The 23,989-nt window shown below is 34.8% G+C and overlaps 1 protein-coding gene across 1 annotated transcript in view; it reads left to right on the top strand.

Moving 5' to 3' along the window:
- The window catches only part of GDAP2 (ganglioside induced differentiation associated protein 2), a 70,662-nt gene that overhangs the window by 7,534 nt on the left and 39,139 nt on the right, over positions 1-23,989 (top strand). Inside the window, exons 4-7 of the mRNA XM_044672492.1 lie at positions 5,922-6,010; positions 13,358-13,434; positions 14,073-14,232; positions 14,706-14,862. Of these exons, the coding sequence (XP_044528427.1) occupies positions 5,922-6,010; positions 13,358-13,434; positions 14,073-14,232; positions 14,706-14,862 (483 nt within the window). The remainder of the gene's footprint in view (positions 1-5,921; positions 6,011-13,357; positions 13,435-14,072; positions 14,233-14,705; positions 14,863-23,989) is intronic.

Genomic DNA, 23,989 nt, shown 5'->3' with positions numbered 1-23,989 from the left:
GAGAGGGGGAAAAACCAAGGGGAGAGTGGAACAGGGAGTACAAAAAGGTAGGGAAAGAGACGGGGAAGGGAATTTAATAGACCCTAAAAAAAATAATAAGAGGGGAGTAAAAAGGGAGGGGGCAGAAAGGGAAGTAAAATAAGGGTGGAGATTAAGGGGACTGATTAAAAGCAAACCACTGGTGTAGATGGAAAAACCGAAAGAAGAAAGGGCAGAACTAGTAGAGGAAATCACAATGTTGGGGAATACACAGCTGATAATAATTACTCTGAATGTGAATGGGATGAACTCACCCATAAAATGGAAGCAAATAGAGTGGATTAGAAACCAAAATCCTACCATATGTTGTCTAAAAGAAACACACATGAGGCAGGTAGACACACATGGGGTGAAGGTAAAAGGCTGGAACAAAATCTATTGGGCATCAACTGAGAAAAAGAAGGCAGGAGTCTCACTAGTGATATCTGACAAAGCCAAAGTAAAAATAGATCAGATTAAGAGAGATAGAGAAGGGGACAGCTGTGTAGCTCATGGATTGAGAACCAGGCCTAGTGATGGGAGGTCCTAGGTTCAAATCTGGCCTCGGACACTTCCCAGCTGTGTGACTCTGGGCAAGTCACTTAACCCCCATTTCCTAGCCCTTACCACTCTTCTGCCTTGGAATCAATACACATTATTGACTCCTAGATGGAAGATAAGGGTTTAAAAAAGAGAGAGAGAGACAGATAGGGAAGGTAATTATATCCTGATAAAAGGCAGTATAGACAATGAGGAAATAGCAGTACTCAACATGTTTGCACCAAATGGTATAGCGACCAAATTTTTTTTTTTTAAACCCTTGTACTTCGGTGTATTGTCTTATAGATGGAAGATTGGTAAGGGTGGGCAATGGGGGTCAAGTGACTTGCCCAGGGTCACACAGCTGGGAAGTGGCTGAGGCCAGGTTTGAACCTAGGACCTCCTGTCTCTAGGCCTGACTCTCACTCCACTGAGCTACCCAGCTGCCCCCCTAGCGACCAAATTTTTAAAGGAGAAGCTAGTGGAGCTCAAGGAGGAAATAGATAGTAAAACTATACTAGTGGGAGACCTGAACCTTCTTCCATCAGATCTAGATAAATCAAACCAAAAAATAAATGAGAAAGAGGTAAGAGATGTGAATGAAATCTTAGAAAAGTTAGAGTTAACAGATATGTGAAGAAAAATAAATAGGGGCAAAAAGAAATATAGTTTCTTTTCAGTAGCACATGGTACATTCACAAAGATTGACCATGTATTAGGAAATATAAACATGACAAACAAGTGCAAAAGAGCAGAAATAATACAATAAAAATAATGATTAGTAAGGGTACATAGAGAGACAAATCAAAAAATAATTGGAAATTAAATAACAGTCTCCAAAATTAGTTAAAGAACAGATCATAGAAACAATTAATAATTTTATTGAAGAGAATGACAATGATGAGACATCCTATCAAAATCTATGGTATACAGCCAGAGCAGTACTCAGGTGGAAATTTATATCTTTGAGTGCATATATTAACAAATTAGGGAAGGCGGAGGTCAATGAATTGGGCATGCAAATTAAAAAACTAGAAAGAGAACAAATTAAAAATCCCCAGATAAAAACTAAACCAGATATCCTAAAAATTAAAGGAGAAATTAATAAAATTGAAAGTGAAAGAACTATTGACTTAATAAATAAGACTGGAAGCTTGTACTTTGAAAAAACAAATATAATAGATAAAGTACTGGTTAATCTAATAAGAAAAGCAAAGATGAAGAGGGAGACCTTACCTCTAATGAAGAAGAAATTAAGGCTATCATTAAAAACTATTTTGCCCAATTATATGGTAATAAATATGGCAATCTAGTTGATATGGATGAATATTTAGAAAAATATAAATTGCTTAGATTAACCAAAGAAGAAATAGAATACTTAAGAAATCCTACATCAGAAAAAGAAATTGCACAAGCCATTAAAGAACTCCCTAAAAAAAAATCGCCAGGACCAGATGGATTCACAAGTGAATTCTATCAAACATTCAAAGAACAGCTAATCCCAATACTATACAAACTATTTGACATAATAAGCAGAGAAGGTGTTCTGCCAAATTCCTTTTATGACACAAATATGGTACTGATGCCAAAGCCAGGCAGATCAAAAACAGAAAAAACTACAGACCAATCTCCTAAATGAACATAGACTCAAAAATCTTAAATAGAATATGGCAAAAAAAAAAAAAAAAAAAAAAAAAACCCTCCAGCAAGTGATCACAAGGGTTATTCACTATGACTGGGTGGGATTTATACTAGTAATACAAGAATGGTTCAATATTAGGAAAACCATCCACATTATTTACCATATCAACAAGCAAACAAAAATCACATGGTTATCTCAATAGATGCAGAAAAAGCCTTTGACAAAATACAACATTCATTCCTATCGAAAACACTAGAAAGTATAGGAATAGAAGGACCTTTCCTAAAAATAATAAACAGTATATATCTAAAACCATCATCAAGCATCATCTGCAATGGGGATAAATTAGAAGCCTTCCCAATAAGATCAGGAGTGAACCAAGGATGCCCATTATCACCTCTATTATTTAGCATTGTACTAGAAACAGTAGCAGTAGCAATTAGAGAAGAAAAAGAAATTGAAAGTATTAAAATAGGCAGTGAGGAGACCAAGCCATCACTCTTTGCAGATATGTTGATCTACTTAAAGAATCCTAGAGCATCAACCAAAAAGCTAGTGGAAATAGACAACAACTTTAGCAAAGATGCAGGATACAAAATGAGCTCACATAAATCATCACATTTTTATATGTTTCCAACACATCCCGGCAATAAGAGGTAGAAAGAGAAATTTCATTTAAAATCACTCTAGACCCGTGATGGGCAAACTACGGCCCGTGGGCCAGATGTGGCCCCCTGAAATGTTCTATCTGACAGCACAACGTTATTCCTAATCTGACGAATACAATACAATGAAACTTCAAAAGAGTTTTCTTAGAAACAGACTGACAAATGAGCATTTCCTTTCCTTTGGCCCCCTCTTTAAAAAGTTTGCCTATCACTGCTCTAGATAATATAAAATACTTAGGAATCTATCTGCCAAGACAAACACAGGAACTATATGAACACAATTACAAAATACTTTCCATACAATTAAAACTAGATCTAAATAATTGGAAAAAACATTAATTACTCATGGATTGGACAAGCTAACATAATAAAAATGAAAATCCTACCCAAACTAATTCATTTATTAAGTGCCATACCTATCAAATTACCCAGAAACTGTTTTACTGAATTAGAAAAAAACTATAACAAAGTTCATTTGGAAGAACAAAAGATCAAGAATATCAAGGGAAATAATGGAAAAAAGTGAAGGAACGTGGCCTAGCAGTACCAGATCTTAAACTGTACTATAAAGCAATGGTCATCAAAACAATATGGTTCTGGTTAAGAGACAGAAGGGAGGATCAGTGGAATAGACTTGGGGTAAATGACCTCAAGAAGACAGAGTATGATAAGCCCAAAGAGCCCAGCTTTTGAGACAAAAATCCACTATTTGACAAAAACTACGGGGAAAATTGGAAAACAGTATGAGAGATTAGGTTTAGATCAACATCTCATACCCTACACCAAAATAAATTCAGAATTGCTGAATGACTTGAATATAAAGAAGGAAATGAATATAAAGAAATATATATAATATAAGAATAAATTAGATAAAAATAGAATTGTATACCTGTCATATCTATGAGAAAGGAAAGATTGCAAGAGTTAGAACATTACAAAATATAAAATAATTTTGATTACATTAAATTAAAAAGTTTTTGTACAAGCAAAAACTAATGCTATCAAAATTAGAAGGGAAATAATATATTGGGAAAAAATTTTTATAACAAAAACCTCCGACAAAGGTTTAATTACTCATATTTATAAGGAGCTAAATCAATTGTACAAAAACCAAGCCATTCCCCAATTGATAAGTGGGCAAGGGACATGAATAGGCAATTTTCAGATAAAGAAATCAAAATTATTAATGAGCACATGAAAAAGTGTCCTAAATCTCTTATAATTCGAGAAATGCAAATCAAAACAACTCTGAGGTACCACCTCACACCTAGCAGATTGGCTAACATGACAGCAAAGGAAAGTAATAAATGTTGGAGGGGATGTGGCAAAATTGGGACATTAATGCATTGCTGGTGGAGTTGTGAATTGATCCAACCATTCTGGATGACAATTTTGAACTATGCCCAAAGCACCTTAAAAGACTGTCAGCCCTTTGATCCAGTCCTACCACTGCTAGGTTTATACCCCAAAGAGATAATAAGAAAAAAGACATTCAAAAATATTTATAGCTGCACTCTTTGTGGTGGCAAAAAATTGGAAAATGAGGGGGTGCCCTTTGATTGAGGAATGGCTGAACAAATTGTGGTATCTGTTGATGTTGGAATATTATTGTGCTAAAAGAAATAATGAATTGGAGAATTCCATGTGAACTAGAATGATTTCCAGGAACTGATGCAGAGTGAAAGGAGCAGGATCAGGAGAACATTATACACAGAGACTGATACACTGTGGCACAATCGAATGTAATGGACTTCTCTATAGCAGCAATGCAATGATCTAGGACAATTCTGAGGGACTTATGAGAAAGAACACTAACCACATCCAGAGAAAGAACTGTGGGAGTATAAACACAGAAAAAAACCAACTGCTTGATCACATGGGTTGATGAGATATGATTAGGGATATAGACTCTTAAGTGATCACCCTAATGCAAGTATTAATAATATGGAAATAAGTCTTGATCAATGACACATGTAAAACCCAGTGGAATTGCATGTTGGCTACAGGAGTGGGGGTGGGAGGAGAGAAAGAACATGAATCATGTAACCATGCAAAAATATTATTAATGAATTAAAAGTTTAAAAAAATAATGCCATATTGTGATCACTGATTTAAAAATATTAAAGCTTAAGTCAAAATGACTTTTAGGAGCTTAATTTACAAAGAGATGGAAAGAGTGAAAGTGGAAAAATGTAGATAAAGAGACAGAAAGTATTGCCTAGCTACAAATAAACTAAGTTTAATCCTAATGTCTCCAGACCACAAATTTGAATCCAAAAGCAAATCTCACCAGAATCCAAAGCCCTAATTAGGAAGCCAAAATCCAAAGAACTAGGAGATGCTGAAGAATCCACAGAGAACCTTCAGAGCACATGTGGCTACGACCTCCAAGAATCTCACCAGAATTCACACTGAAGGGAGTATCCCACAGAAGTACCAACAACCAAAGAGTGTCTCCTCACTGAAGAACCAAAGAAGGAATCATTCCGTTCACCACCACAAGCTGATGCAGGATCTAGGGAAAGAATCTCCTCCTCCAGTCCCGCTCACCAATGCAGAGAACCCCACTGAATCCTAGAACTGGCCTTTTAAAGAAGTTTTATTGATGTCACTTCCTGTCACTCCCCCACTTTATGGGAACCAATCACAGTCTTTCAGTTTGCCTAGCACTCCCAAAGGTGGGCTGGGTGGGCAGTGACTTTTGGAAGTGTGAGCTTACTCTAGTAAGTGACTTGCTGAACTCTTTTACTTAGTGTCAATTAGGGGTACTTTAAGTCCTTGATTTGTTTAGCTAAAAATAGACAAAGGGAGATTTAATCCTTTCTTCACAATAGGAAAATGTTGGAGTCACATAAAACTTGTTTTATTAATAAAATTTTACTCACCGTGTATTAAATACACAAAACAGATGGTACAAATTGATTTTATCAGTGCATTTCTCCACATTGAGTTAAGAAAGGAGTTACTGGGTTAAATTTTAAAACTGGCATAGAATTTTGAAGTATAATATTTGTGGCTTAATTCTTATTGGATTTTTTTTTTCTTGTCTACAGGGAACAGGCAATGGCCTCTGTAGGATTTTGTGTCATCAATTCTGCAAAAAGAGGATATCCTTTAGAAGATGCTACCCACATAGCCCTCCGTAAGTAAATGCTACTTATATTATATCTAGTTATTGATGTGAATAAGCTTAACTAAAAATATTTTATAATATGCAGAGTTTATGCTCTTGTGGAAATCAGTTGAGTTTTATCTGACAGCATAACTAATGTTTCATATACATTTTCATTTGTCTTTTATATCTTATAAATATTTTTAAAGTATTGATGGTATCATGGCATTGTTGCCAGGTTTATAGATGAGAATATTAAAATGCACAAAGTAACAAGATGTATAGCTAATTTGTCATTCAACCAGCAAGCCTGTATTATTAAGCACCTACCATGTGCCAGGCACTGTGCTAAGCACTAGGGATATACTATGAAAGGCAAAAATGTGGGGCTTCAGATGAGATTTAAAGGCAGTGATAAAAGGGAGAAAATTCCAGGCTTGGGGGAAGCTAGTAAAAATGCCCAGAGGTGAAAGATGTAAAGTTATGTGTGACAAACTCTTAAGAAAGTTAATGTCCCTGTATCAGAGTATGTGAAGAGGAATTGACCAGACTTAAGAGTCACCAATGGAATTACTACCTTCTGTTGTGTTTTTTCCCTCTGCAGTCTAGTATAAAAAAAGTGGGTCATGAAGCCCATAATACTTATATGGATAAATAAGATTTCAAAGTCTTACATATGATGCCTTTACTCCTGATTTGAAGAAGGAAAAAGGCAAACATCTAGCTATTTTGGATAATAAATAAAAAGTATATGTATCTTTATAATTTTTAAATTGGACATTTTCTTCCACAATATATTGTGCCATGTTGATATTTTCCAGATACCTCTTAGCCCTCCCCTACTGATATTTATTTTAAGGAGATGCTTCTTTTGTAACATTTTTAGAAATTTACGTAGGCATGTAAAATCTTTACATAGAAAAGAAGTGGATCAAGAATCAGGTACATATTATAGTCAGAACTTCACCATTATCTGTTTTCTTTGGGCAAGTCACCCAAGCCATATGAGCTTCAGTTCCCTTCTGTGATACCATCTTTGTTCCTTCTCACATGGTTGATCTGAAAGGTAGATAAGATAAAGTGTTAAAGCACTTAGAAAACTTTGGAAAGTTACTTGAAAACTATATGAGGTTTTGGTGATGATGATGGTACCAGATTAAATAAATTAAGATTTCCTAAGCAGGTGTCATAAGTAGACATTTGGCAAGTATCCATTGGGCATATAGCACTTTTGCTACTGCCAACATTAGTACATCCTCATACTTACTGCTTCTTATTTCTTTGTTTCTTAATCTCATTCCTTATCTTTTTAACCCTCAAAGTCCATTATAATAATCCCCTAATTAGTCTTCTTACTTTAACACTCTTCCTATTATCATCTTTCCTTTATACTTTTTTTCCCCTAGACTTTTTCCTTCTCATCCTTATATGTAATTATATCACTCTTCTGCTCAAAAGCCATTTCATATGTAGTTTAGTATGCATCCTTCAGTTTCATATTGAAGTCCCTCCGTAAACTGGTACCATATTACCTTTCTAATATCAACTCTTACAACTCACCTCCATGAAGTCTCCTCTAGGCTTCAGCCAAACTGTTCTCCTCACATGCCCTTCATTTCCTGCTTCTGCATATTATTTTTCTATTCCCAGAATGTTTTCAGAATTCATTTGAATTCCACAAAGATTTATTTAGCATCTCCTTTGTGCCAAATACTTTGTTAGGCATTGGGAATACCAAGTTAAAAATGAAAATAGCCCTTTTCATGAAGGAGCTTACATTTCAGTGGGAGAAAATAACATATATGTCCATAAATAAAATATATACAAATTAAATTGTAAATTTAAAGTAAATTGTGGTCAGGATGGTACCATGAAATATCTTACTAATGTCTCTATCTAGCTGAACTTAGAAAGAAACTAAGGCACTATATGAGAGCTCTTAAAAAAAGGAGACAAAAGTCACCCCAAGCTGTCTTATATAGTGCCTTAAGTCAACAGATGCTCTTAGGGGGAACAAATTGGGGAATCCTGAAACCAGCCTGAGCCCCATTTAGTAGAGCTGAAGCATGTAGGGATATCAGAGCAGAGGGAAGGAATCTAGTCCCAATTGTTATAAAAGAATCTGAAACTAGTCAGATCATTGGAAAGGGAGGAAGGGACAGAACCAACTTCTAATTGGTAACTACATAAAGAGACAGGAACAGCCTTAAAGTACTCAGAGCCACAGGGTAGAGGGCTATACAGGGACATGAGACCTGCATGATTTCTGGCATTTGCTTGGACATTTTTAAGGAAGAGGGAGAGATGAGTAAAGGACAGCACCGAAGCTGATCCAAAAAGAAATGATTAAAGCTAAGGATTTCTGCTGAATGTACCCCATCTAGAACTAAAGAAGCAGCAACACCTAGACCCCAACCAAACAGATCCTGCCTGCCTACACCATCCAAGAGTTCATAAGAGGCAGAGCATAGCCCAGGAATAAAGTCTCAAATCAGAAACTCAGGCTAGAGATACAAATAAACAGGACAGAAAGAAATGCTATGAATTAAAATTAGAACAGTAGGGAACATCAGAAGAATAGAGTAACTCCACAATAGGTACCAATAGAGCCACAGTCTCAATATTAGTTAGGAGAAATAAAGCAAAAGATAAAAATGAAATTAGAGCTCTTGAGAAAAAAATCAGGAGAATATATAGCTTAAAACAATTGGAAAACCTTGCCCAACACAGAAGACAAGAAAGATAAATATATTTGAACGATTGAATGGGGCTAAATGATAAAATGCTTGCATGTCAATATATTAAGAAAAGACAAGTAACCTTTCAGAATCCACTGTCATAGAGAGAATAAGAAAAGACAAGCAAGATTTTAAATTTTAAATTCTAAACTTTGTTTCAAGAGAAAAAAATCAAAGGGAAAAGGAATTCACTAGGAGGAAAATTAAGAAATAAAAGTGGGGGACTTGCTATTTTTCATGTTTGGGATGCATGAGAAGAAGTATTTACAAAGATGGAGGGAAGGTGTCAGAAGAGTGGATATTTCCTAAGCTTTTATATGAATTTAGCAAATTAGTGAACTCATAGAAGAAAAACATAAGAATCAACAGAAGAAGAAGAAGAAAAAATTTAAGAGGAAGAATAAATTAGGGGAGGAAGTAGTTATTACCAAAACATTTCAGCTTGGGAGGCTGTCATAAAGGGAAAACTAAAAAGCAAGCAAGAAACTATAATGATCATTAATTAGAATTTTAGCCAGGTAAATAGAGGAGGGGCAGGGCAATGAGATGAGACTATTTCAATTATAGATTTTTAATATCTATATTATTCTTTTTCTTTCCCTGATTTCTTTGTAAATAACAAGGTAAAGGGAAGGAAATAAATGGAGGAAAAAATATAAGAGGATATTATAGGGGGAAACAATTATCAGTTATAGCCATGAATGTGAATGTCATTTTCTCTAGAAGGAAAGGTAGCAGAATGGATTAGAAAGCAAAATCTACTAAATGTTGTTTGTAAGAAACACACTTAAATGTAAGGATTTGCAGAACTCCAAGAATGTTAACAATTTTGCCTCAAGGAAATGCACAAAAGCAGGAGTGGTAGTCAGACTCTCCCTCCTGGTAACATAAAATACAGATATATGCTTAAAAAATAAGCAGCAAAAGTACATTATTAAAGCCTCCATAGATAATTGGACAATATCAGTACTTAATATATGGAAACTTAAAAGTATAGCATATTACTACTTAATAAAAGTAAATTAAATTGTAGAAAATAAATAGCAAAATTTTAATAGATAGAAACCTCAATGTAGTCCTTTAGACTGACAAATATAACCATTTTTTTTTTTTAATGGTAAGGATCCATGTCTAATTTTTAAAAATCTAGATATATAGTAGCTCTGGCAGTTAACTGAATGACAATAATGAAGCTTTTTTTAAAATGGTAAACAACATCCTTATAAAACTAAGAATTAGAATCATCTGTAAATGGAGAATGCTAGAGGCCTTTCAGATTAATAATATCAGAATAAAACTAGAGTCTAGCCCACTGTCAATACTTAATTTGATATAATACTAAAAATACTAGCAACAGCATAAAATGAGAAAAAAACCTGAGAGACTAAATGTTATTTAAGAATAAAGAAAATCATAGCTTTGATAGATGATATAATGGTTTATTTGGAGAACCCTAGAGATTTTATATAAAAAGTAAAACAACTTTGATAAAAGTAACAAGAAATAAAATAAACCCACATAAGCCATCAACCTTAAAATTTTAAGAAAGCTTTTATATAACAAAATGCAATTGGAATTAGAAGGATCTTGGTTAACTAGAAAGAATACTCCAGAAAATTTCTCTTGGTAGCAGACTGATAGAGAAGCTGTATTAATTAATATAAAGGTATAAGAATAAAAGCCATTCCCCATTATATGGTAAAATTATTATAAATGGTAAAAGGATATGAACATGCAATTCTCAGAAAAATAAAGGAAAGGTAGAACTTATAAAAATACCTTGAAATAATTAATGATAAAAAAATAAATTAAAACAACTCAGTTCTTATCTCATACCCATCAGATTTTCAAAAACATTATTATGAGGTCTGGCATACATTAAATGCTTAAATGTATGTTGAACATTTTTTGAAATGCTTGTGGGAAGGGGGCAGCTAGGTAGCTCAGTGATTAGAGAGCCAGTCCTGGACTCAGGAAATCCTGGGTTCAAAAATAGCCTCAGACACTTCTTAGCTGTGTATCCCTAGGCAGGTCACTTAACTTCCATTACCTAACCCTTACTATTCTTCTCCCTCAGAACCAATACAAAGAAAGATAAAGACTTAAAAAAAAAAAAGAAAAAGATTGTTGGAAGACAAGCATGTTAATATAGTGTGGATATAGCTTTACATTCAGCTGTTCTTTAAAACCATTTAGAACTCTACCAAAAAGTCATCAAACAGTACATTCCCTTTTATCGTAACAAAACTTTTATTAGGCATATGTCCCCAGAGATGTCAGAAATAGAAAGAAGAATCATTTGTACAGTACAGGACCCATATATACAAAAATATTTATGGCAAGACTGTTTTATTGTTGCAAAGATCTGGGAAATGCTTGTAAAAATTATCATATATATATATATGATTGAATATTATTGCCCTATAAGAAATGACAAAAAGGACAGATGCAGATAAATCTGAGACTTGCCAAAAGTTATATAAAACAAAATAAGCAGAACCAAGAGAACAATTTATACAAGAACTACAGTATTATAAGGAAAACCAACTTTGAAATTCTAAACAATTCTGATAAATACAGTGACCATCATGATTCCAGAAGACTCATGAAGAAGAATGATTTCTATCCTTGGAAGAGAGGTGGTGGACCATAGGTTTGTAATGAGGCAGAAACAATTTGTGAATTTGTTTTGCTTGTCCATACTTGTTACAAGAAAGGGGTTTGATTCTTTCAAGAGAATAGTTAAGAGATAGTATTAATAATGAAAAATAAAAAAATCATCAATGAGACATTCTAAAAATATCCAGAAGAGAACAGAAGGAAATTCAGAAAGTGACACAAACTAGACAGAGTTTGTACTATGTTAAATTTAATATATGCTCTAAAAAAATAAGTGGATTCATGATTTTATATATAATCTTTACTTTGTTTATAGATACATTCATATTTGCTGTTTATCATTCTTTTAAAATTTTTTAATATTAAAATTAACTATTAACTTAATCTTAAGCTTTATTAACATTAAATTTTTTAATTTGTCCCTAATTACATGTAAAATCCATTTTTAGCTTTTATTTTTTCTTTAAATTTTGAGTTCCAAATTCTCTCTCAGTATCCTCTAGACCAGTGATGGGCAAACTTTTTAAAGAGGGGACCAAAGGAAAGGAAATGCTCATCTGTCAGTCTGTTTCTAAGGCTACAAGGCAACTCTTTTGAAGTTTCATTGTATTGTATTCTACATTGTTTTTGTCAGATTAGAAATAATGTTGCCCACTGGATAGAACATTTCAGGGGGCCGCATCTGACCCGCGGGCCATAGTTTGCACATCACTGCTCTAGGCAGTAAGCTACCTGATATAGATTTTACATGTGCAGTCATGTAAAATATTTTAAAACATTAATCCTTTTTTTAAAGAAAAACCTCAAAAAAAGAGAAAATATAAGTAAAATATAGTATGTTTTGGTCTGCATTTATCAGTTCTTTCTTTGGAAGCAGATGGTACTTTTCATCATGAATCTTTCAGGTTATCTTGGATCTGTGTTGCTCAGAATAGCTAGGTCATTCACAGTTTTTCATCATACAGTATTGCTGCTACTATGCTTCTCTCTTAACCCAATGATACAGATCTTTCTTGTTAACCTTCTAAGCTGTCTTGAGAAGGAAAATTGTTTTACCCCATCCTTTTGTGTTGCCATTTCGGAATTTGTTTTGAGGCATTATTTTTAGTTATTTGGAGGGGAATTTGGGAGAGCTGAGGTGAATCCCTGCCTTTATTCTGCTACTGTGGCTCTGCCTCAACAAACATTCTTTAAGAATCTATAATATATAAGCACAATGCTGGATGCTCAGGATATAAAGACACAAACAATACAGTCCCTGATTTCAAGGATACTCCTTTTTACTTGGAGAAAACAAAATTTACCAGCACATAAGTTTAAAAAAAAAATTAAGTAACTTTAAGGAGAAAAGAGCTCTGACAACTGGAAGCAGAGATGTGGTTGTAAGTTGTGGGGGCAGATCAGGAAAGTTCAAACACAAGTTGTTACAACTTACCTATCCCATGAAAGAAAATGGATTCTTTGGAATAAAGGTGAGCAAGGAATTTCTTTAGATTTGATGACAGTTTGTACATAGGCACAAAGGGAAGGGATTTTTTTTGGAGAGGGAGTTTGATTGGAATAGAGAATATTTTAAGAGGGGGAGTATGTGAAATACAGTGGACAGTGCTTTATAAGGTGTCCCAAAAGTGTTAATGTAATTTTAAGCTTCATATATTGAGTTTTAGCACTACTTTCTCCTTTATAATTTTTTTAAAAATTAAAAGGAGTTTTATAATTTGCAAAGAAAAGAACTTTAGCTTGTTTTTTCATCAAGTCTTAATAGCTTAAAATAGCACTAAGAGTTTTGGGACACCCAGGATATGACTCACCAGAACCCTAAGGATTATCAGTGCATTTTAAGTAGATCTAGAATTCTACTCTCCACTGAGAGGTTATTCTTAAAGGCACATAATTAAGTGACATGTGGAATGTAAGTAAATATGTATAGTTCATAACAGACTGTAACCTTTTTTTAGGGTCAACTTTTTCCATATTATGGTTTCTTGCTTAGTATAGTCTTTCTAATTCTTTCCCATAGGCACAGTGAGAAGATTCCTAGAGATTCATGGGGAGACCATTGAAAAAGTAGTATTTGCTGTCTCTGATCTTGAAGAGGTATTTTACCAATTGTGTCATCTGGTCAGAAATCCTAAGAAAATAAATAGATGTTTTGACATGGTGTTTCTTACTCTAGCAAATTTAGAGTGCTGATAGCAGATGCATCCTGAATAACTTAACATTTAATGTCTAACCTTTGCCCACTGATTAGAACTATAGAACACCTATTTAAACTGAAAGACATTTAGTTTGGTTAACATTTTGGCATCAAGGATTTTAGGAAATGCATCAGTTCAATTTCAACTTAAACTGATTTATTAGAGGGTTTTTTAAATTGTGGTTCCATTCAGAGTTTAATTAAATAATTAGTATTTGGTTTGGGGTCAATTCAAAGGTCTGAAAATTAGCATAACTAATTAACACTTTTTTGTAATGATCAGTTTGTTTCAGATCTCTGCTATAGGATTTACACAAATACGAAAAGAAACATACAACATACACATGCACACAAAATACATACCTATGTAGATGTGTACTACTCATGAATATGCTGAATGATAGGTTAACTTCTCCTCCCTTACCCTCCCACCTTAACTGTCTTATTGACTAGACATGAAAATATGAAAGCATTGCTCATGTCTTGTTTTGAAGAACTTACTGTTATTTTCACAAACTGCTTTCCTCTCTGTTTATAGGCCACCTACAGAAAGCTACTGCCTTTATATTTTCCAAGGTCATTAAAGGAAGAAAGTCAGTCTTTGCCCTACCTTCCTGCAGATATTGGAAATGCAGAAGGGGAGCCAGTAGTACCAGAGCGACAGATTAGGATAAGTGAAAAACCAGGTGCTCTGGATGGTGAGTTGAACAATTAGCTCTATCTTGAGAGCATCTATTATTAATGAATCAATAAAGAATTAGAATTGAATCAGAAAGGCTACTGTGACCTCTGAGAGGCTATTTTATTCTATCACACTAAGCTTTGGATCCAGTGAAAAGTTGAGTTTTTGGTTACATTAGTCTTTGTGACTTAGACCTCTGTTGAAATCCTGTCTTCTTGAGCAGATTGCGTGATTGTTGCCACCTGGAAGCTACATTAAACAAAATTTATATATATATATATACACACATATATATATACCTAAGAGTTGAAGGCTATATTAAGAAATAAATCATCAATTTTATATTCCTCTTTTTTAGATAAATATATTTGACTTCATAATTGGGTCAGAATTTTAAAAATATATATTTAGCATGCAGGTATGCTAGTTTTAAAAAGTCCTTCTATTTCTGTCATAAACATTTTATTAGCACCAATATTGCTGTTGCAGACAACTTGGAAGAGGAAGATGAGGGCTTGGGAGCTGATCTCTCCTTCATCGGCTCTCACGCTTTTGCTCGAATGGAGGGAGATGTTGATAAGCAGAGACGACTGATCCTTCAGGGACAGCTTTCTGAGGCAGCTCTGCAGAAACAGCATCAAAGAAAGTAAGACTACTGCATCATATGTGACTTGGGGAGAAGTCTCAACAATATGTACCTATATTGCTTGTTGTTATTTAGATTTACATTCGTAAGAAAGAAAAAAAATAGGTAGTTGACCATGTCAGACACTTAAGAGAGATAAGGAAGGAGAAGACCTGAAATTTTGGGTAACCTAGGAGAGCTCTGTTTCAGTTGTGTGGTAAGGATAAAAGCCAAATTGTAAAAGGTTAGGAAATGAGTGAGGGTGAATCTTAGTTATCATCTCTCCAGACAGAATCTATGAATTCTCTTCATTATCCAGTATGAGGCATGTGAAATTACTTCCTTCACACAATAGAAAAATATATTTTCCTGGCCTTTGTTAATTGTACTGCTCCAATGAAGATTCTGTCATTCCTCTATCTTAATCTTTGTAAATACTGTTCTCTGACTCCAACTTCTTAACTGCCTATTGCTTTTGATACCTGACTTACTCTTCTGAAACCTCTACCTACAATCAACAGCAGGGATGAAAATACTACCCGCCATGACCCTTATAAGGGCTTTATTTTCTGTTCAAAGCTTCATAAACCACAAAATCATTCTCTAAATTCCCTTTGGCAGAATGGTTTATCCTTACAATGATTACCAAAAATGGTGGAATTAGATTTGATAAACTTCTGGAAACTATTACATTTCCTTTAAACATCTCTGTTGCACATTATTGGGGCAACACTAGGCTTCTGTGCTCTCTCTCAGCAGGAAAACATCAACCACAATAAACCTTCTTCCTGTGCTTTATAACATGTGTCCTCTCTTCTTTTTTTTTTTTAAATTTTTATTTTTTAGAAAAATTTTCCATAGTTACATGATTCATGTTCTTACTTTCCTCTTCACCCCCCGATTTCCTCCTCTCCCCCTACCCATAGCCGACACTCACTTCCACTGGTTTTAATATGTGTCATCCATCAAGACCTATTTCCATATTGTTGATAGTTGCATTGGTGTGGTTGTTTCGAGTCTACATCCCCAATCATGTCCGCCTCAACCCATGTGTTCAAGCAGTTGCTTTTCTTCTGTGTTTCCTCTCCTGTAGTCTTTCCTCTGAATGAGGGTAGCGTTCTTTTCCATGAATCCCTCAAAATTGTCCTGGGTCATTGCATTGCTGCTAGTACAGAAGCCCATTACATTCGATTTTACCACAGTGTATCAGTCTCTGTGTACAATGTTCTTCTGGTTCTGCTCCTTTCGCTCTGCATCAGTTCCTAGAGGTCTTTCCAGTTCACAAGGAATTCCTCCAGTTTATTATTCCTTTGAGCACAATAGTATTCCATCACCAGCATATACCACAATTTGTTCAGCCATTCCCCAATTAAAGGGAATACCCTCGCTTTCCAGTTTTTTGCCACCACAAAAAGCGCGGCTATAAATATTTTTGTACAAGTCTGTTTATCTTCTCTTTGGGGTACAAACCCAGCAATAGTATGGCTGGATCAAAGGGCAGGCAGTCTTTTAGAGCTTTTTAGGCATAATTCCAAATTGCCATCCAGAATGGTTGGATCAGTTCACAACTCCACCAGCAGTGCATTAATGTCCCAATTTTGCCACATCCCCTCCAACATTTATTACTCTCCCCTGCTGTCATTTTAGCCAATCTGCTAGGTGTATGAGGTGGTACCTCAGAGTTGTTTTGATTTGCATTTCTCTAATTATTAGAGATTTAGAACACTTTCTCATGTGTTTATTGATACTTTTGATTTCTTTATCTGAAAATTGCCTATTCATGTCCCTTGCCTGTTTATCAATTGGGAAATGGCTTGATTTTTAAATACAATTCATTTAGCTCTATATATTTGAGTAATTAGACCTCTGTCAGAGTTTTTTGTTATAAAGATTTTTTCCCAGTTTGTTGTTTCTCTTCTGATTTTGCTTGCATTGTTTTTGTTTGCACAAAAACTTTTAAATTTAATATAATCAAAATTATTTATTTTACATTTTGTAATTTTTTTCTAACTCTTGCTTGGTTTTAAATTTTTTCCTTTCCCATAGATCTGACAAGTATACTATTCTGTGTTCACTTAATTTACTTACAGTTTCCTTCTTTATATTCAAGTCATTCACTCATTCTGAATTTAACTTGGTGTAGGATGTGAGGTTTTGATCTAAACCTAATCTCTCCCATATTGTTTTCCAATTTTCCCAGCAGTTTTTGTCAAATAGAGGATTTTTGTACCAAAAGTTGGGCTCTTTGGGTTTATCATAGACTGTCTTGCTGACGTCACTTACCCCAAGTCTATTCCACTGATCCTCCCTTCTGTCTCTTAGCCAGTACCATATCATTTTGATGACTGCTGCTTTATAGTATAGTTTATATCTGGTACTGCTAGGCCACCTTCCTTCACACTTTTTTCATTATTTCCCTTGATATTCTTGATCTTTTGTTCTTCCAAATGAACTTTGCTATAGTTTTTTCTAATTCAGTAAAAAAGTTTTTTGGTAGTTTGATAGTTATGGCACTAAATAAGTAAATTAATTTGGGTAGAATGGTCATTTTTATTATGTTAGCCTGTTATTCCTTTTTATCATCTCTGAAGACCAGCAAAAGACCTCAGCAGGTCCCCACTCACTTTTTTTAACCTTTCAGAGATCCTATAGTCTTTCTTCCTTCTTCATGATGTATTTTTTTCTGCTAGAAACTCCTGACATTGGTCTGGATCCTCTTCTTCCTTTCCACATTCTTTTTTTTATTGTTTCCTTATTTAAGCTCTCCTTTCATTCTTTCATTCCCTCTGACCCCCAATAAGCTGAAAAGCAAAGGAGTTTTGCTTTTATTTTTTTCACCCTACCTTCTAGCAGTGCTACAGAAATGGGTCTTTCCTAGGAGCATTGTGTAGTAGAAAGAATTCTGAACTTGACCCAGGAGAATTGAAGGTTTGGATCCCACCCTTGATATGTGTCTGTGGCAAATCAACCTCAGCTTTCCTAATTGTAAAATAGTAGTGCAACTACATCATAGATTTTTTTTCATATAAAAGGCTTTACAAACCTCAAAGTGTTATATAAATGTGAGTTATTTCTCCAAAAAGAGTTTCAAAAGCACATCAGCTCTTATTAACCTGTATCTTTATGCAGTAACTAAACATTAATATAGTGCTTTAATGTTTGAAAAGTTGAAGTGGAAAAAGGAAGGCATTCACAATAATTTTCTACAACAGCCTAAATCTTCAGACATGATTGATGGATCTATGTAAAGAATATAACATCCCATTGTTCTGTTGATTACAAGAAATTACACAGCTGGAGAAAACATGCAACCTTAAAAACTATTATCAAACACCATGCCCTTCAAGGCGTATGATTATACATGATCATAATGAAATAGACACATTATGCAGTTTAACAGATGTAGTTTTGGAAGTAACTATTCATTATCAAGTAAGGTATCAAAAGGGAGACATAGTCACCAGGATCATCAGGGGTGTCATGGAAACCATCTTGTACAAAAACAAAATAAAAGAGATTCTAACTTTCATCTTTTTGAAGTATGTTACTTGGGCTTTAGAGGCAGCTTTTTCCTTGAACATCTAACAGAGAAGATGAGAAGTGATCTGTCATACCACTGGTGTCTGCATACAACAGACAGAATATATACTTGCCTAGATGATTCTGAGTTTGAACCTTGATTCCCTAGTTGCCTCTTTTTTCCTTTCCCTGATCCTAGGTAGTAATGATAATAAATTTGTAATAATAATAATAATAATAATAATAATAAGCTCTCACATGTAGTGCCTACCATATGCCAGGCAATGTGTTAAAGTGATTATTATTATTATTATATAAACTCATTAGATCTTTACAACCACTCTGGAAGGTAGGTGTTTTTATGGTCCCCATTTTACAGTCAAATAAACTGAGGGAGGCAGAGGTTAAATGACTTGTCTGGGGTCACACAGCTAGTAAGTATCCAAAGTCAAATTCGAACTCGGTTCTTTCTGACTCTAGGCCCAGCACTCTACTCACTGTACCTTGGCAAATCATTATCCTGGAGTTCAAGAGCTCCTTATATCTGGGTGCTTGTTGCCTAGCAGGAGGTGATTGTCACAACAACTTCTTGGAGGAAAAAAGGTGACCACACCAGGAAGATACCACAGACAGATATAAGGACTAAGAAAGCCCCAGCCAGACTCTGCTTGCCAGAAGAGCTAGACTTGTAAGTTGTGTACAAAGCCCATGGCAAAAGGAAAGTCAGCCAATCAGCACTTACTATGTGTTGCAATTAATGCTGAGGGAAAGTGAATCCTATAAGTGTCTCAGGAATCTTTACTTTCCCCGATTCGTATAATAGAGGCATTCCTTACTGTTAAATGTTCTAAGTAGCTGTCTCAGTCTTTTGGGTGATTAAGGAAATAAATGCTAGCCTGTCCTTGGAGGGTGGGAAAGATCTACATTGAACAGAAGGGAGCACTTCCTTGCCTATGACTGCAGCAGGCCTTATAATCCAGGTCCTTCTAGTTACCTCTATAGTCACCTAAGAGCCTAGCTGCCCAGAAAAGAAAGGCAAAATGAATATAGAATAAATATGATGTGCTGTTACATTAGAGTAGACCATACGGCATCAGTTGATCATCAGTCATTGAGTGCAGAATTGGATAGTAAGGAGAGGTAGCAGAGGATGTGAAATAGGCCTCAGGTGCTTGCTACCCTCAAAACTAAAACATTTAATTACATTATTCTCTCTGTCATATTCTATTGCCACAAATTATGGACCATCAAAATTACAATGAAGTCTCACTTGCAAGTGTTCCCCAAATGAATAGAAAGACACATCCTGATTATAAGCACCATATAAACTTTACCAGTATTGACTCAATAGTAAGAAGTGACAAGGACATGATCAAGGATATATGTGACTAGTGAAATAGGTGGCCTGAGGTATCCACAAAATAGCAAAAGAATCAGAGAAAGACCTACAACTCTGTGAGCTCTGAGAGAGCAGGGACAGGTTTTGTTTTGCTTTGGGTTTTTTGTGCCTTCTCTATATCCTTAGTACTTTGCATATAATAGGCACTTAATAAATGCTGGTTGATTGACTGCCTGCCTTACAAAAAGATGTGAACTCTCGAAGCAGAGGAAGTAACTCATACCAAAGACATAGACTTCTGTATCTAGAGCTTAAGGGTCCTTAAGAAGTAGCCAGTCCAACTTTGGATCTGTTGAAGCATCTCTCAGTCTCATGAAACCTAGGTCAGTTTCATCTTTTCTGAAAGCTTAGAAGTAGTTCTTTGGTTATAGACCATAGATATTTTTCTGAGAAGGCTTCAAGTAAATCAACTTTTGGACCAGTAGGTGTTACTTTCTTTAGCATCTCTTGAGAAAAGACATATCTGGGGAACCTATTTGTGGATTAAACCTTTGATAGCTAAAGGTTTTACAAAATCCAGAAAGTATAAATTGGTAATTTCTATAATAATGTTTAATGGTAATATACAGTGTTATAGATAAAATAAAGCAGGTAATTCCAAAATGTATTTTATGGTGAATATTTCAGAATTATACCTCAAAAAAAATAACGAAATGGTCTTTTTAGTTCTTGAACTGTAGTATAGACTGTTAACCCTTCTTTGCATGGAAGTATGTGCAAAAACAGTTTTAGGAGAAGCTCTATAGACTTAGTTATGGCAAGCATGTCATTTAACATGCCTAGTCAAATAGTCATTTGGGTCTGTGTCCTCATTGATGTGATATTCCCTTTACCATTGTAAGGGTAACAGGCCCATCTAGCCTTGTCTGATCCCTCACAAAAGGTATCCCCAAGGTGCTAGATGCCTTCCCTGCTTTCTTGACGTCATGAGGATATACAAGTGGAGCACTCAGACTGTCATGTGACCAGCTCATCTTTTTTCATTCATACATTACTTTCATAACATCTCTTACTCTGCTTCTCTTTAATTATTTGTGTCATATTACATCCTCCTCATTTCAGTTCAACTTTTGCCTGCCTCCTGCTCCAGTACCTTTTTCCATTGCTCTCTGGGTTCAATTCAATTAAATTAATGAGATACTTCATTTCCATTTTAAATGGTTCCTTCCTTACTGCTTCCAAGAATGGTGGAGTTTCTCCTATCCTTAAAAAATGTTGACTAGCTATTTTTCTGTCTTCCTTTCTCAGCCATACTCTTTGATAAAGCTGTTTATACTCACTACCTCTTCTTCTTTTGCTCTTTCACTCCTCCACCTTTTGAAGTATGGTTTCTCAATGTAGGTGAAACTGTTCTCTACAAAGTTGACAACACTTTCTCATTGCCAAATACGACAGTCTTTTCTCAGTCTTCATCTTTTTTTATTTGTTTTCTGTATTTGACACTATTGACAGTCTTCTTCCACCATTCTGTTTTTTGTGGAATACTCTCTTCTTACTCTCCTCCTCTCTGATTAGACCTTCTCCATATATTTTGCTGGTTCATTATCTATGTCACTCTCCCAACCATGGGTATTCATCCTAAAGCTGTGGCCTGGACCTTTTTTCTTTTCTCTTTACATTCTGTCTCTTGATGACCTCAACCACTCCAGTGGGTTTAATTAGCATCTTTAGGCAAATGACTCAGCCCTAGAGTCTCTCTGCTGTGCTTCTTTCCCATATTACCATTGTCTGTTGGACCTTTCAAACTATCAGTGTCTCATAGTCAGCATATCGAAAACAGAACTAATTCTTTTTCACCCCAAACCCACCTCTTCTCCAGATTTCCTTATTTTTAAAAAATTTTATTTAAAATTTATTTTCATGGTTACATGATTCTTGTTGTCTCCCTCCCTTCTTTCTTCTCCTGCCCTCCCAGACTTGGCAAGCAGTTCCATTGTGTTATACATATATTATCACTCAACCTATTTCCGTATTATTCATTTTTGTAATAGAGTAATCTTTCTTTTACAACCAAAAGGAAGGGGCCAGCTGGGTGACTCAGTGGTTTGAGAGCCAGCCCTAGAGACAGGAGCTCTTAGGTTCAAATATGACCTCAGATACTTCCTAGATGTGTGACTCTAGACAAGTCACTTAACCTCCATTGCCTAGCCCTTACTACTCTTCTGCCTTGGACCCAATACACAGTGTTGATTCTAAGATGGAAGGTGAGGGTTAAAAAAACAAACCCAAAACTCCAAATCATATACCCATATAAACAAGTGATAAATCATATGTTTTCTTTTGGATTTCTACTCCCATAATTCTTACTCTAGATGTGGATAGTGTTCTTTCTCATAAGTCCCTCAGAATTGTCCTGGATCACTGCATTGCTTTTAGTAGCAAAGTCAATTACATTTGATCCAAATTTCCTTATTTTTATTGAAGGTGTGTAACCTTTGGTTTACTCTCAACTCTGCTCTCTCCCTCACTCCACATATCTAGTTGCCAAATCTTACAGTTTGCTTTTAAGACGTCTATCATGTCTGACACCTGTTCTATATTCCACTCATATAACTTATCAATTTGGTTTAGGTTTTCATTATCTAGGACATTGTATCCTAATTGTTTTTCTGCTTCAAATCAGGCCCCGTTCCACTTGAACTCCTACACTGCTATCAAAGTGATTTTCCTTCAGTGCAGCTCTAACCATGGCACTCCCCTACTCAGTCAGCTTCTGTAGCTTCCTGTTGCCTCTAGCTTATAAAATATCAACTGTTTTTACTGCTCTTTACAACCTGGCCCCAGGCTGTCTTTCTAACCTCATTAGACATTACCGTCCTTCCTACATGACACAGTAGTGCCAACCTGGCCTTCTCTTTGTTCCTTTTCTTCACACATGACACTTAGTCTCTCTCTGTGCCTTTGCAATGGCTGTATCTCTGTCTATCATGATCTCGCCTCACAGAACGACTTTTTTCTTCAAAATTCAGCCTATGCACAGTCTATTCCGTAAAGCTTTCTCTGATCCCTCTCTTTCCTAGGAGCATCTCTCCCAAAATATTTAATATTTACTTGTATGAAAATATACTCTTCATATTCTATATGTGTGAGTATATAAATACACACATTTTTAGTTGTCTCCTTCATTAGTGATGAAAGTAAGCTCATTAAGGGTAAGTATTGTTTCATTCTTTCTATTCATATCCTCACTGCCTAACAAATCTTAGAACATAGTAGACATGCTTATTGGTTGGTTGTAGACTATAATGTGCAATGTCTTATAGCTATGCAACACTGATAGAATATTAATATTAAAAATATAGTTTGGGTTCATTAACATTTTACAAAAATGATTCGACCCTTTCTTCTCCTCCTGTTTTAACTTTATGTTCGACTCACTATCAATCTTCCTGTCTGCCCAAATAGATATAATTATGGGCATCCAACTGCCTGTCACAATCTGAACAATAAGGTATTTTTACCTTCTTGGCTTTTCCTGTAATAAACCATGTTCTCTTCAATGATTTTGAACTTAATCTATCAGACCCTGTGTTATTCTAGGACTTGATGCAACCAATTAAACTATCATCCTTAAAGAACATCACCGAACAGCATCTGCAAGAAATACCTCTTCCATGTAACTTTGGCATCTTGGTGAAAATACATATCCCTGTTTTGTGACCCACCTTGTTTAGAGAGGTTTTTTAATAAGATTATCTGTTATCTTCACAAAAATCTCATAGTTTTGCCACATGTGTGGGAGAAGACTGGTTAGAAAAAAAAAACTTAAAGTGATGTTTGGCTTATCAGATTAAATTTATTTTTTATATTCATTAAATAATATCAGGATGGGATTATATTTAACATATTTCTTATGCGTATATGAGACACAATAAATATGTGTTTCAGTTACTGTGTTATTCAGCAGAAAGTAATATTATTAGCCGGCTATTTATATAAATTTACTGAGATAAACTTAAAATAAAAAAAACTATTTAGGCTTTCCCTTTTTCCAACCAAATTTGTTATATAATAATTTAAATAATTATATAATTATACAATCATATAATCATATAATATTATATAATTATATAAGTTAAAAATAAAATAAATGAAATGTAAAATAATTTAAAATTATTTCCTCAAGTAAATGTTATTGCCTTTTTCCACTTTGTAAATTTCATATACTTTAAAAGAAAGTTGAGTGAATTTCTCAAAGATCATTATAAATTCTACTTTTTGACTAGTCAT

Source organism: Gracilinanus agilis, chromosome 4 (assembly GCF_016433145.1).
Source record: "Gracilinanus agilis isolate LMUSP501 chromosome 4, AgileGrace, whole genome shotgun sequence".
NCBI lineage: Eukaryota > Metazoa > Chordata > Mammalia > Didelphimorphia > Didelphidae > Gracilinanus > Gracilinanus agilis.
The sequence above is the reverse complement of the archived record's forward strand: the minus strand, read 5'-3'. Positions and strand labels throughout refer to the sequence as shown.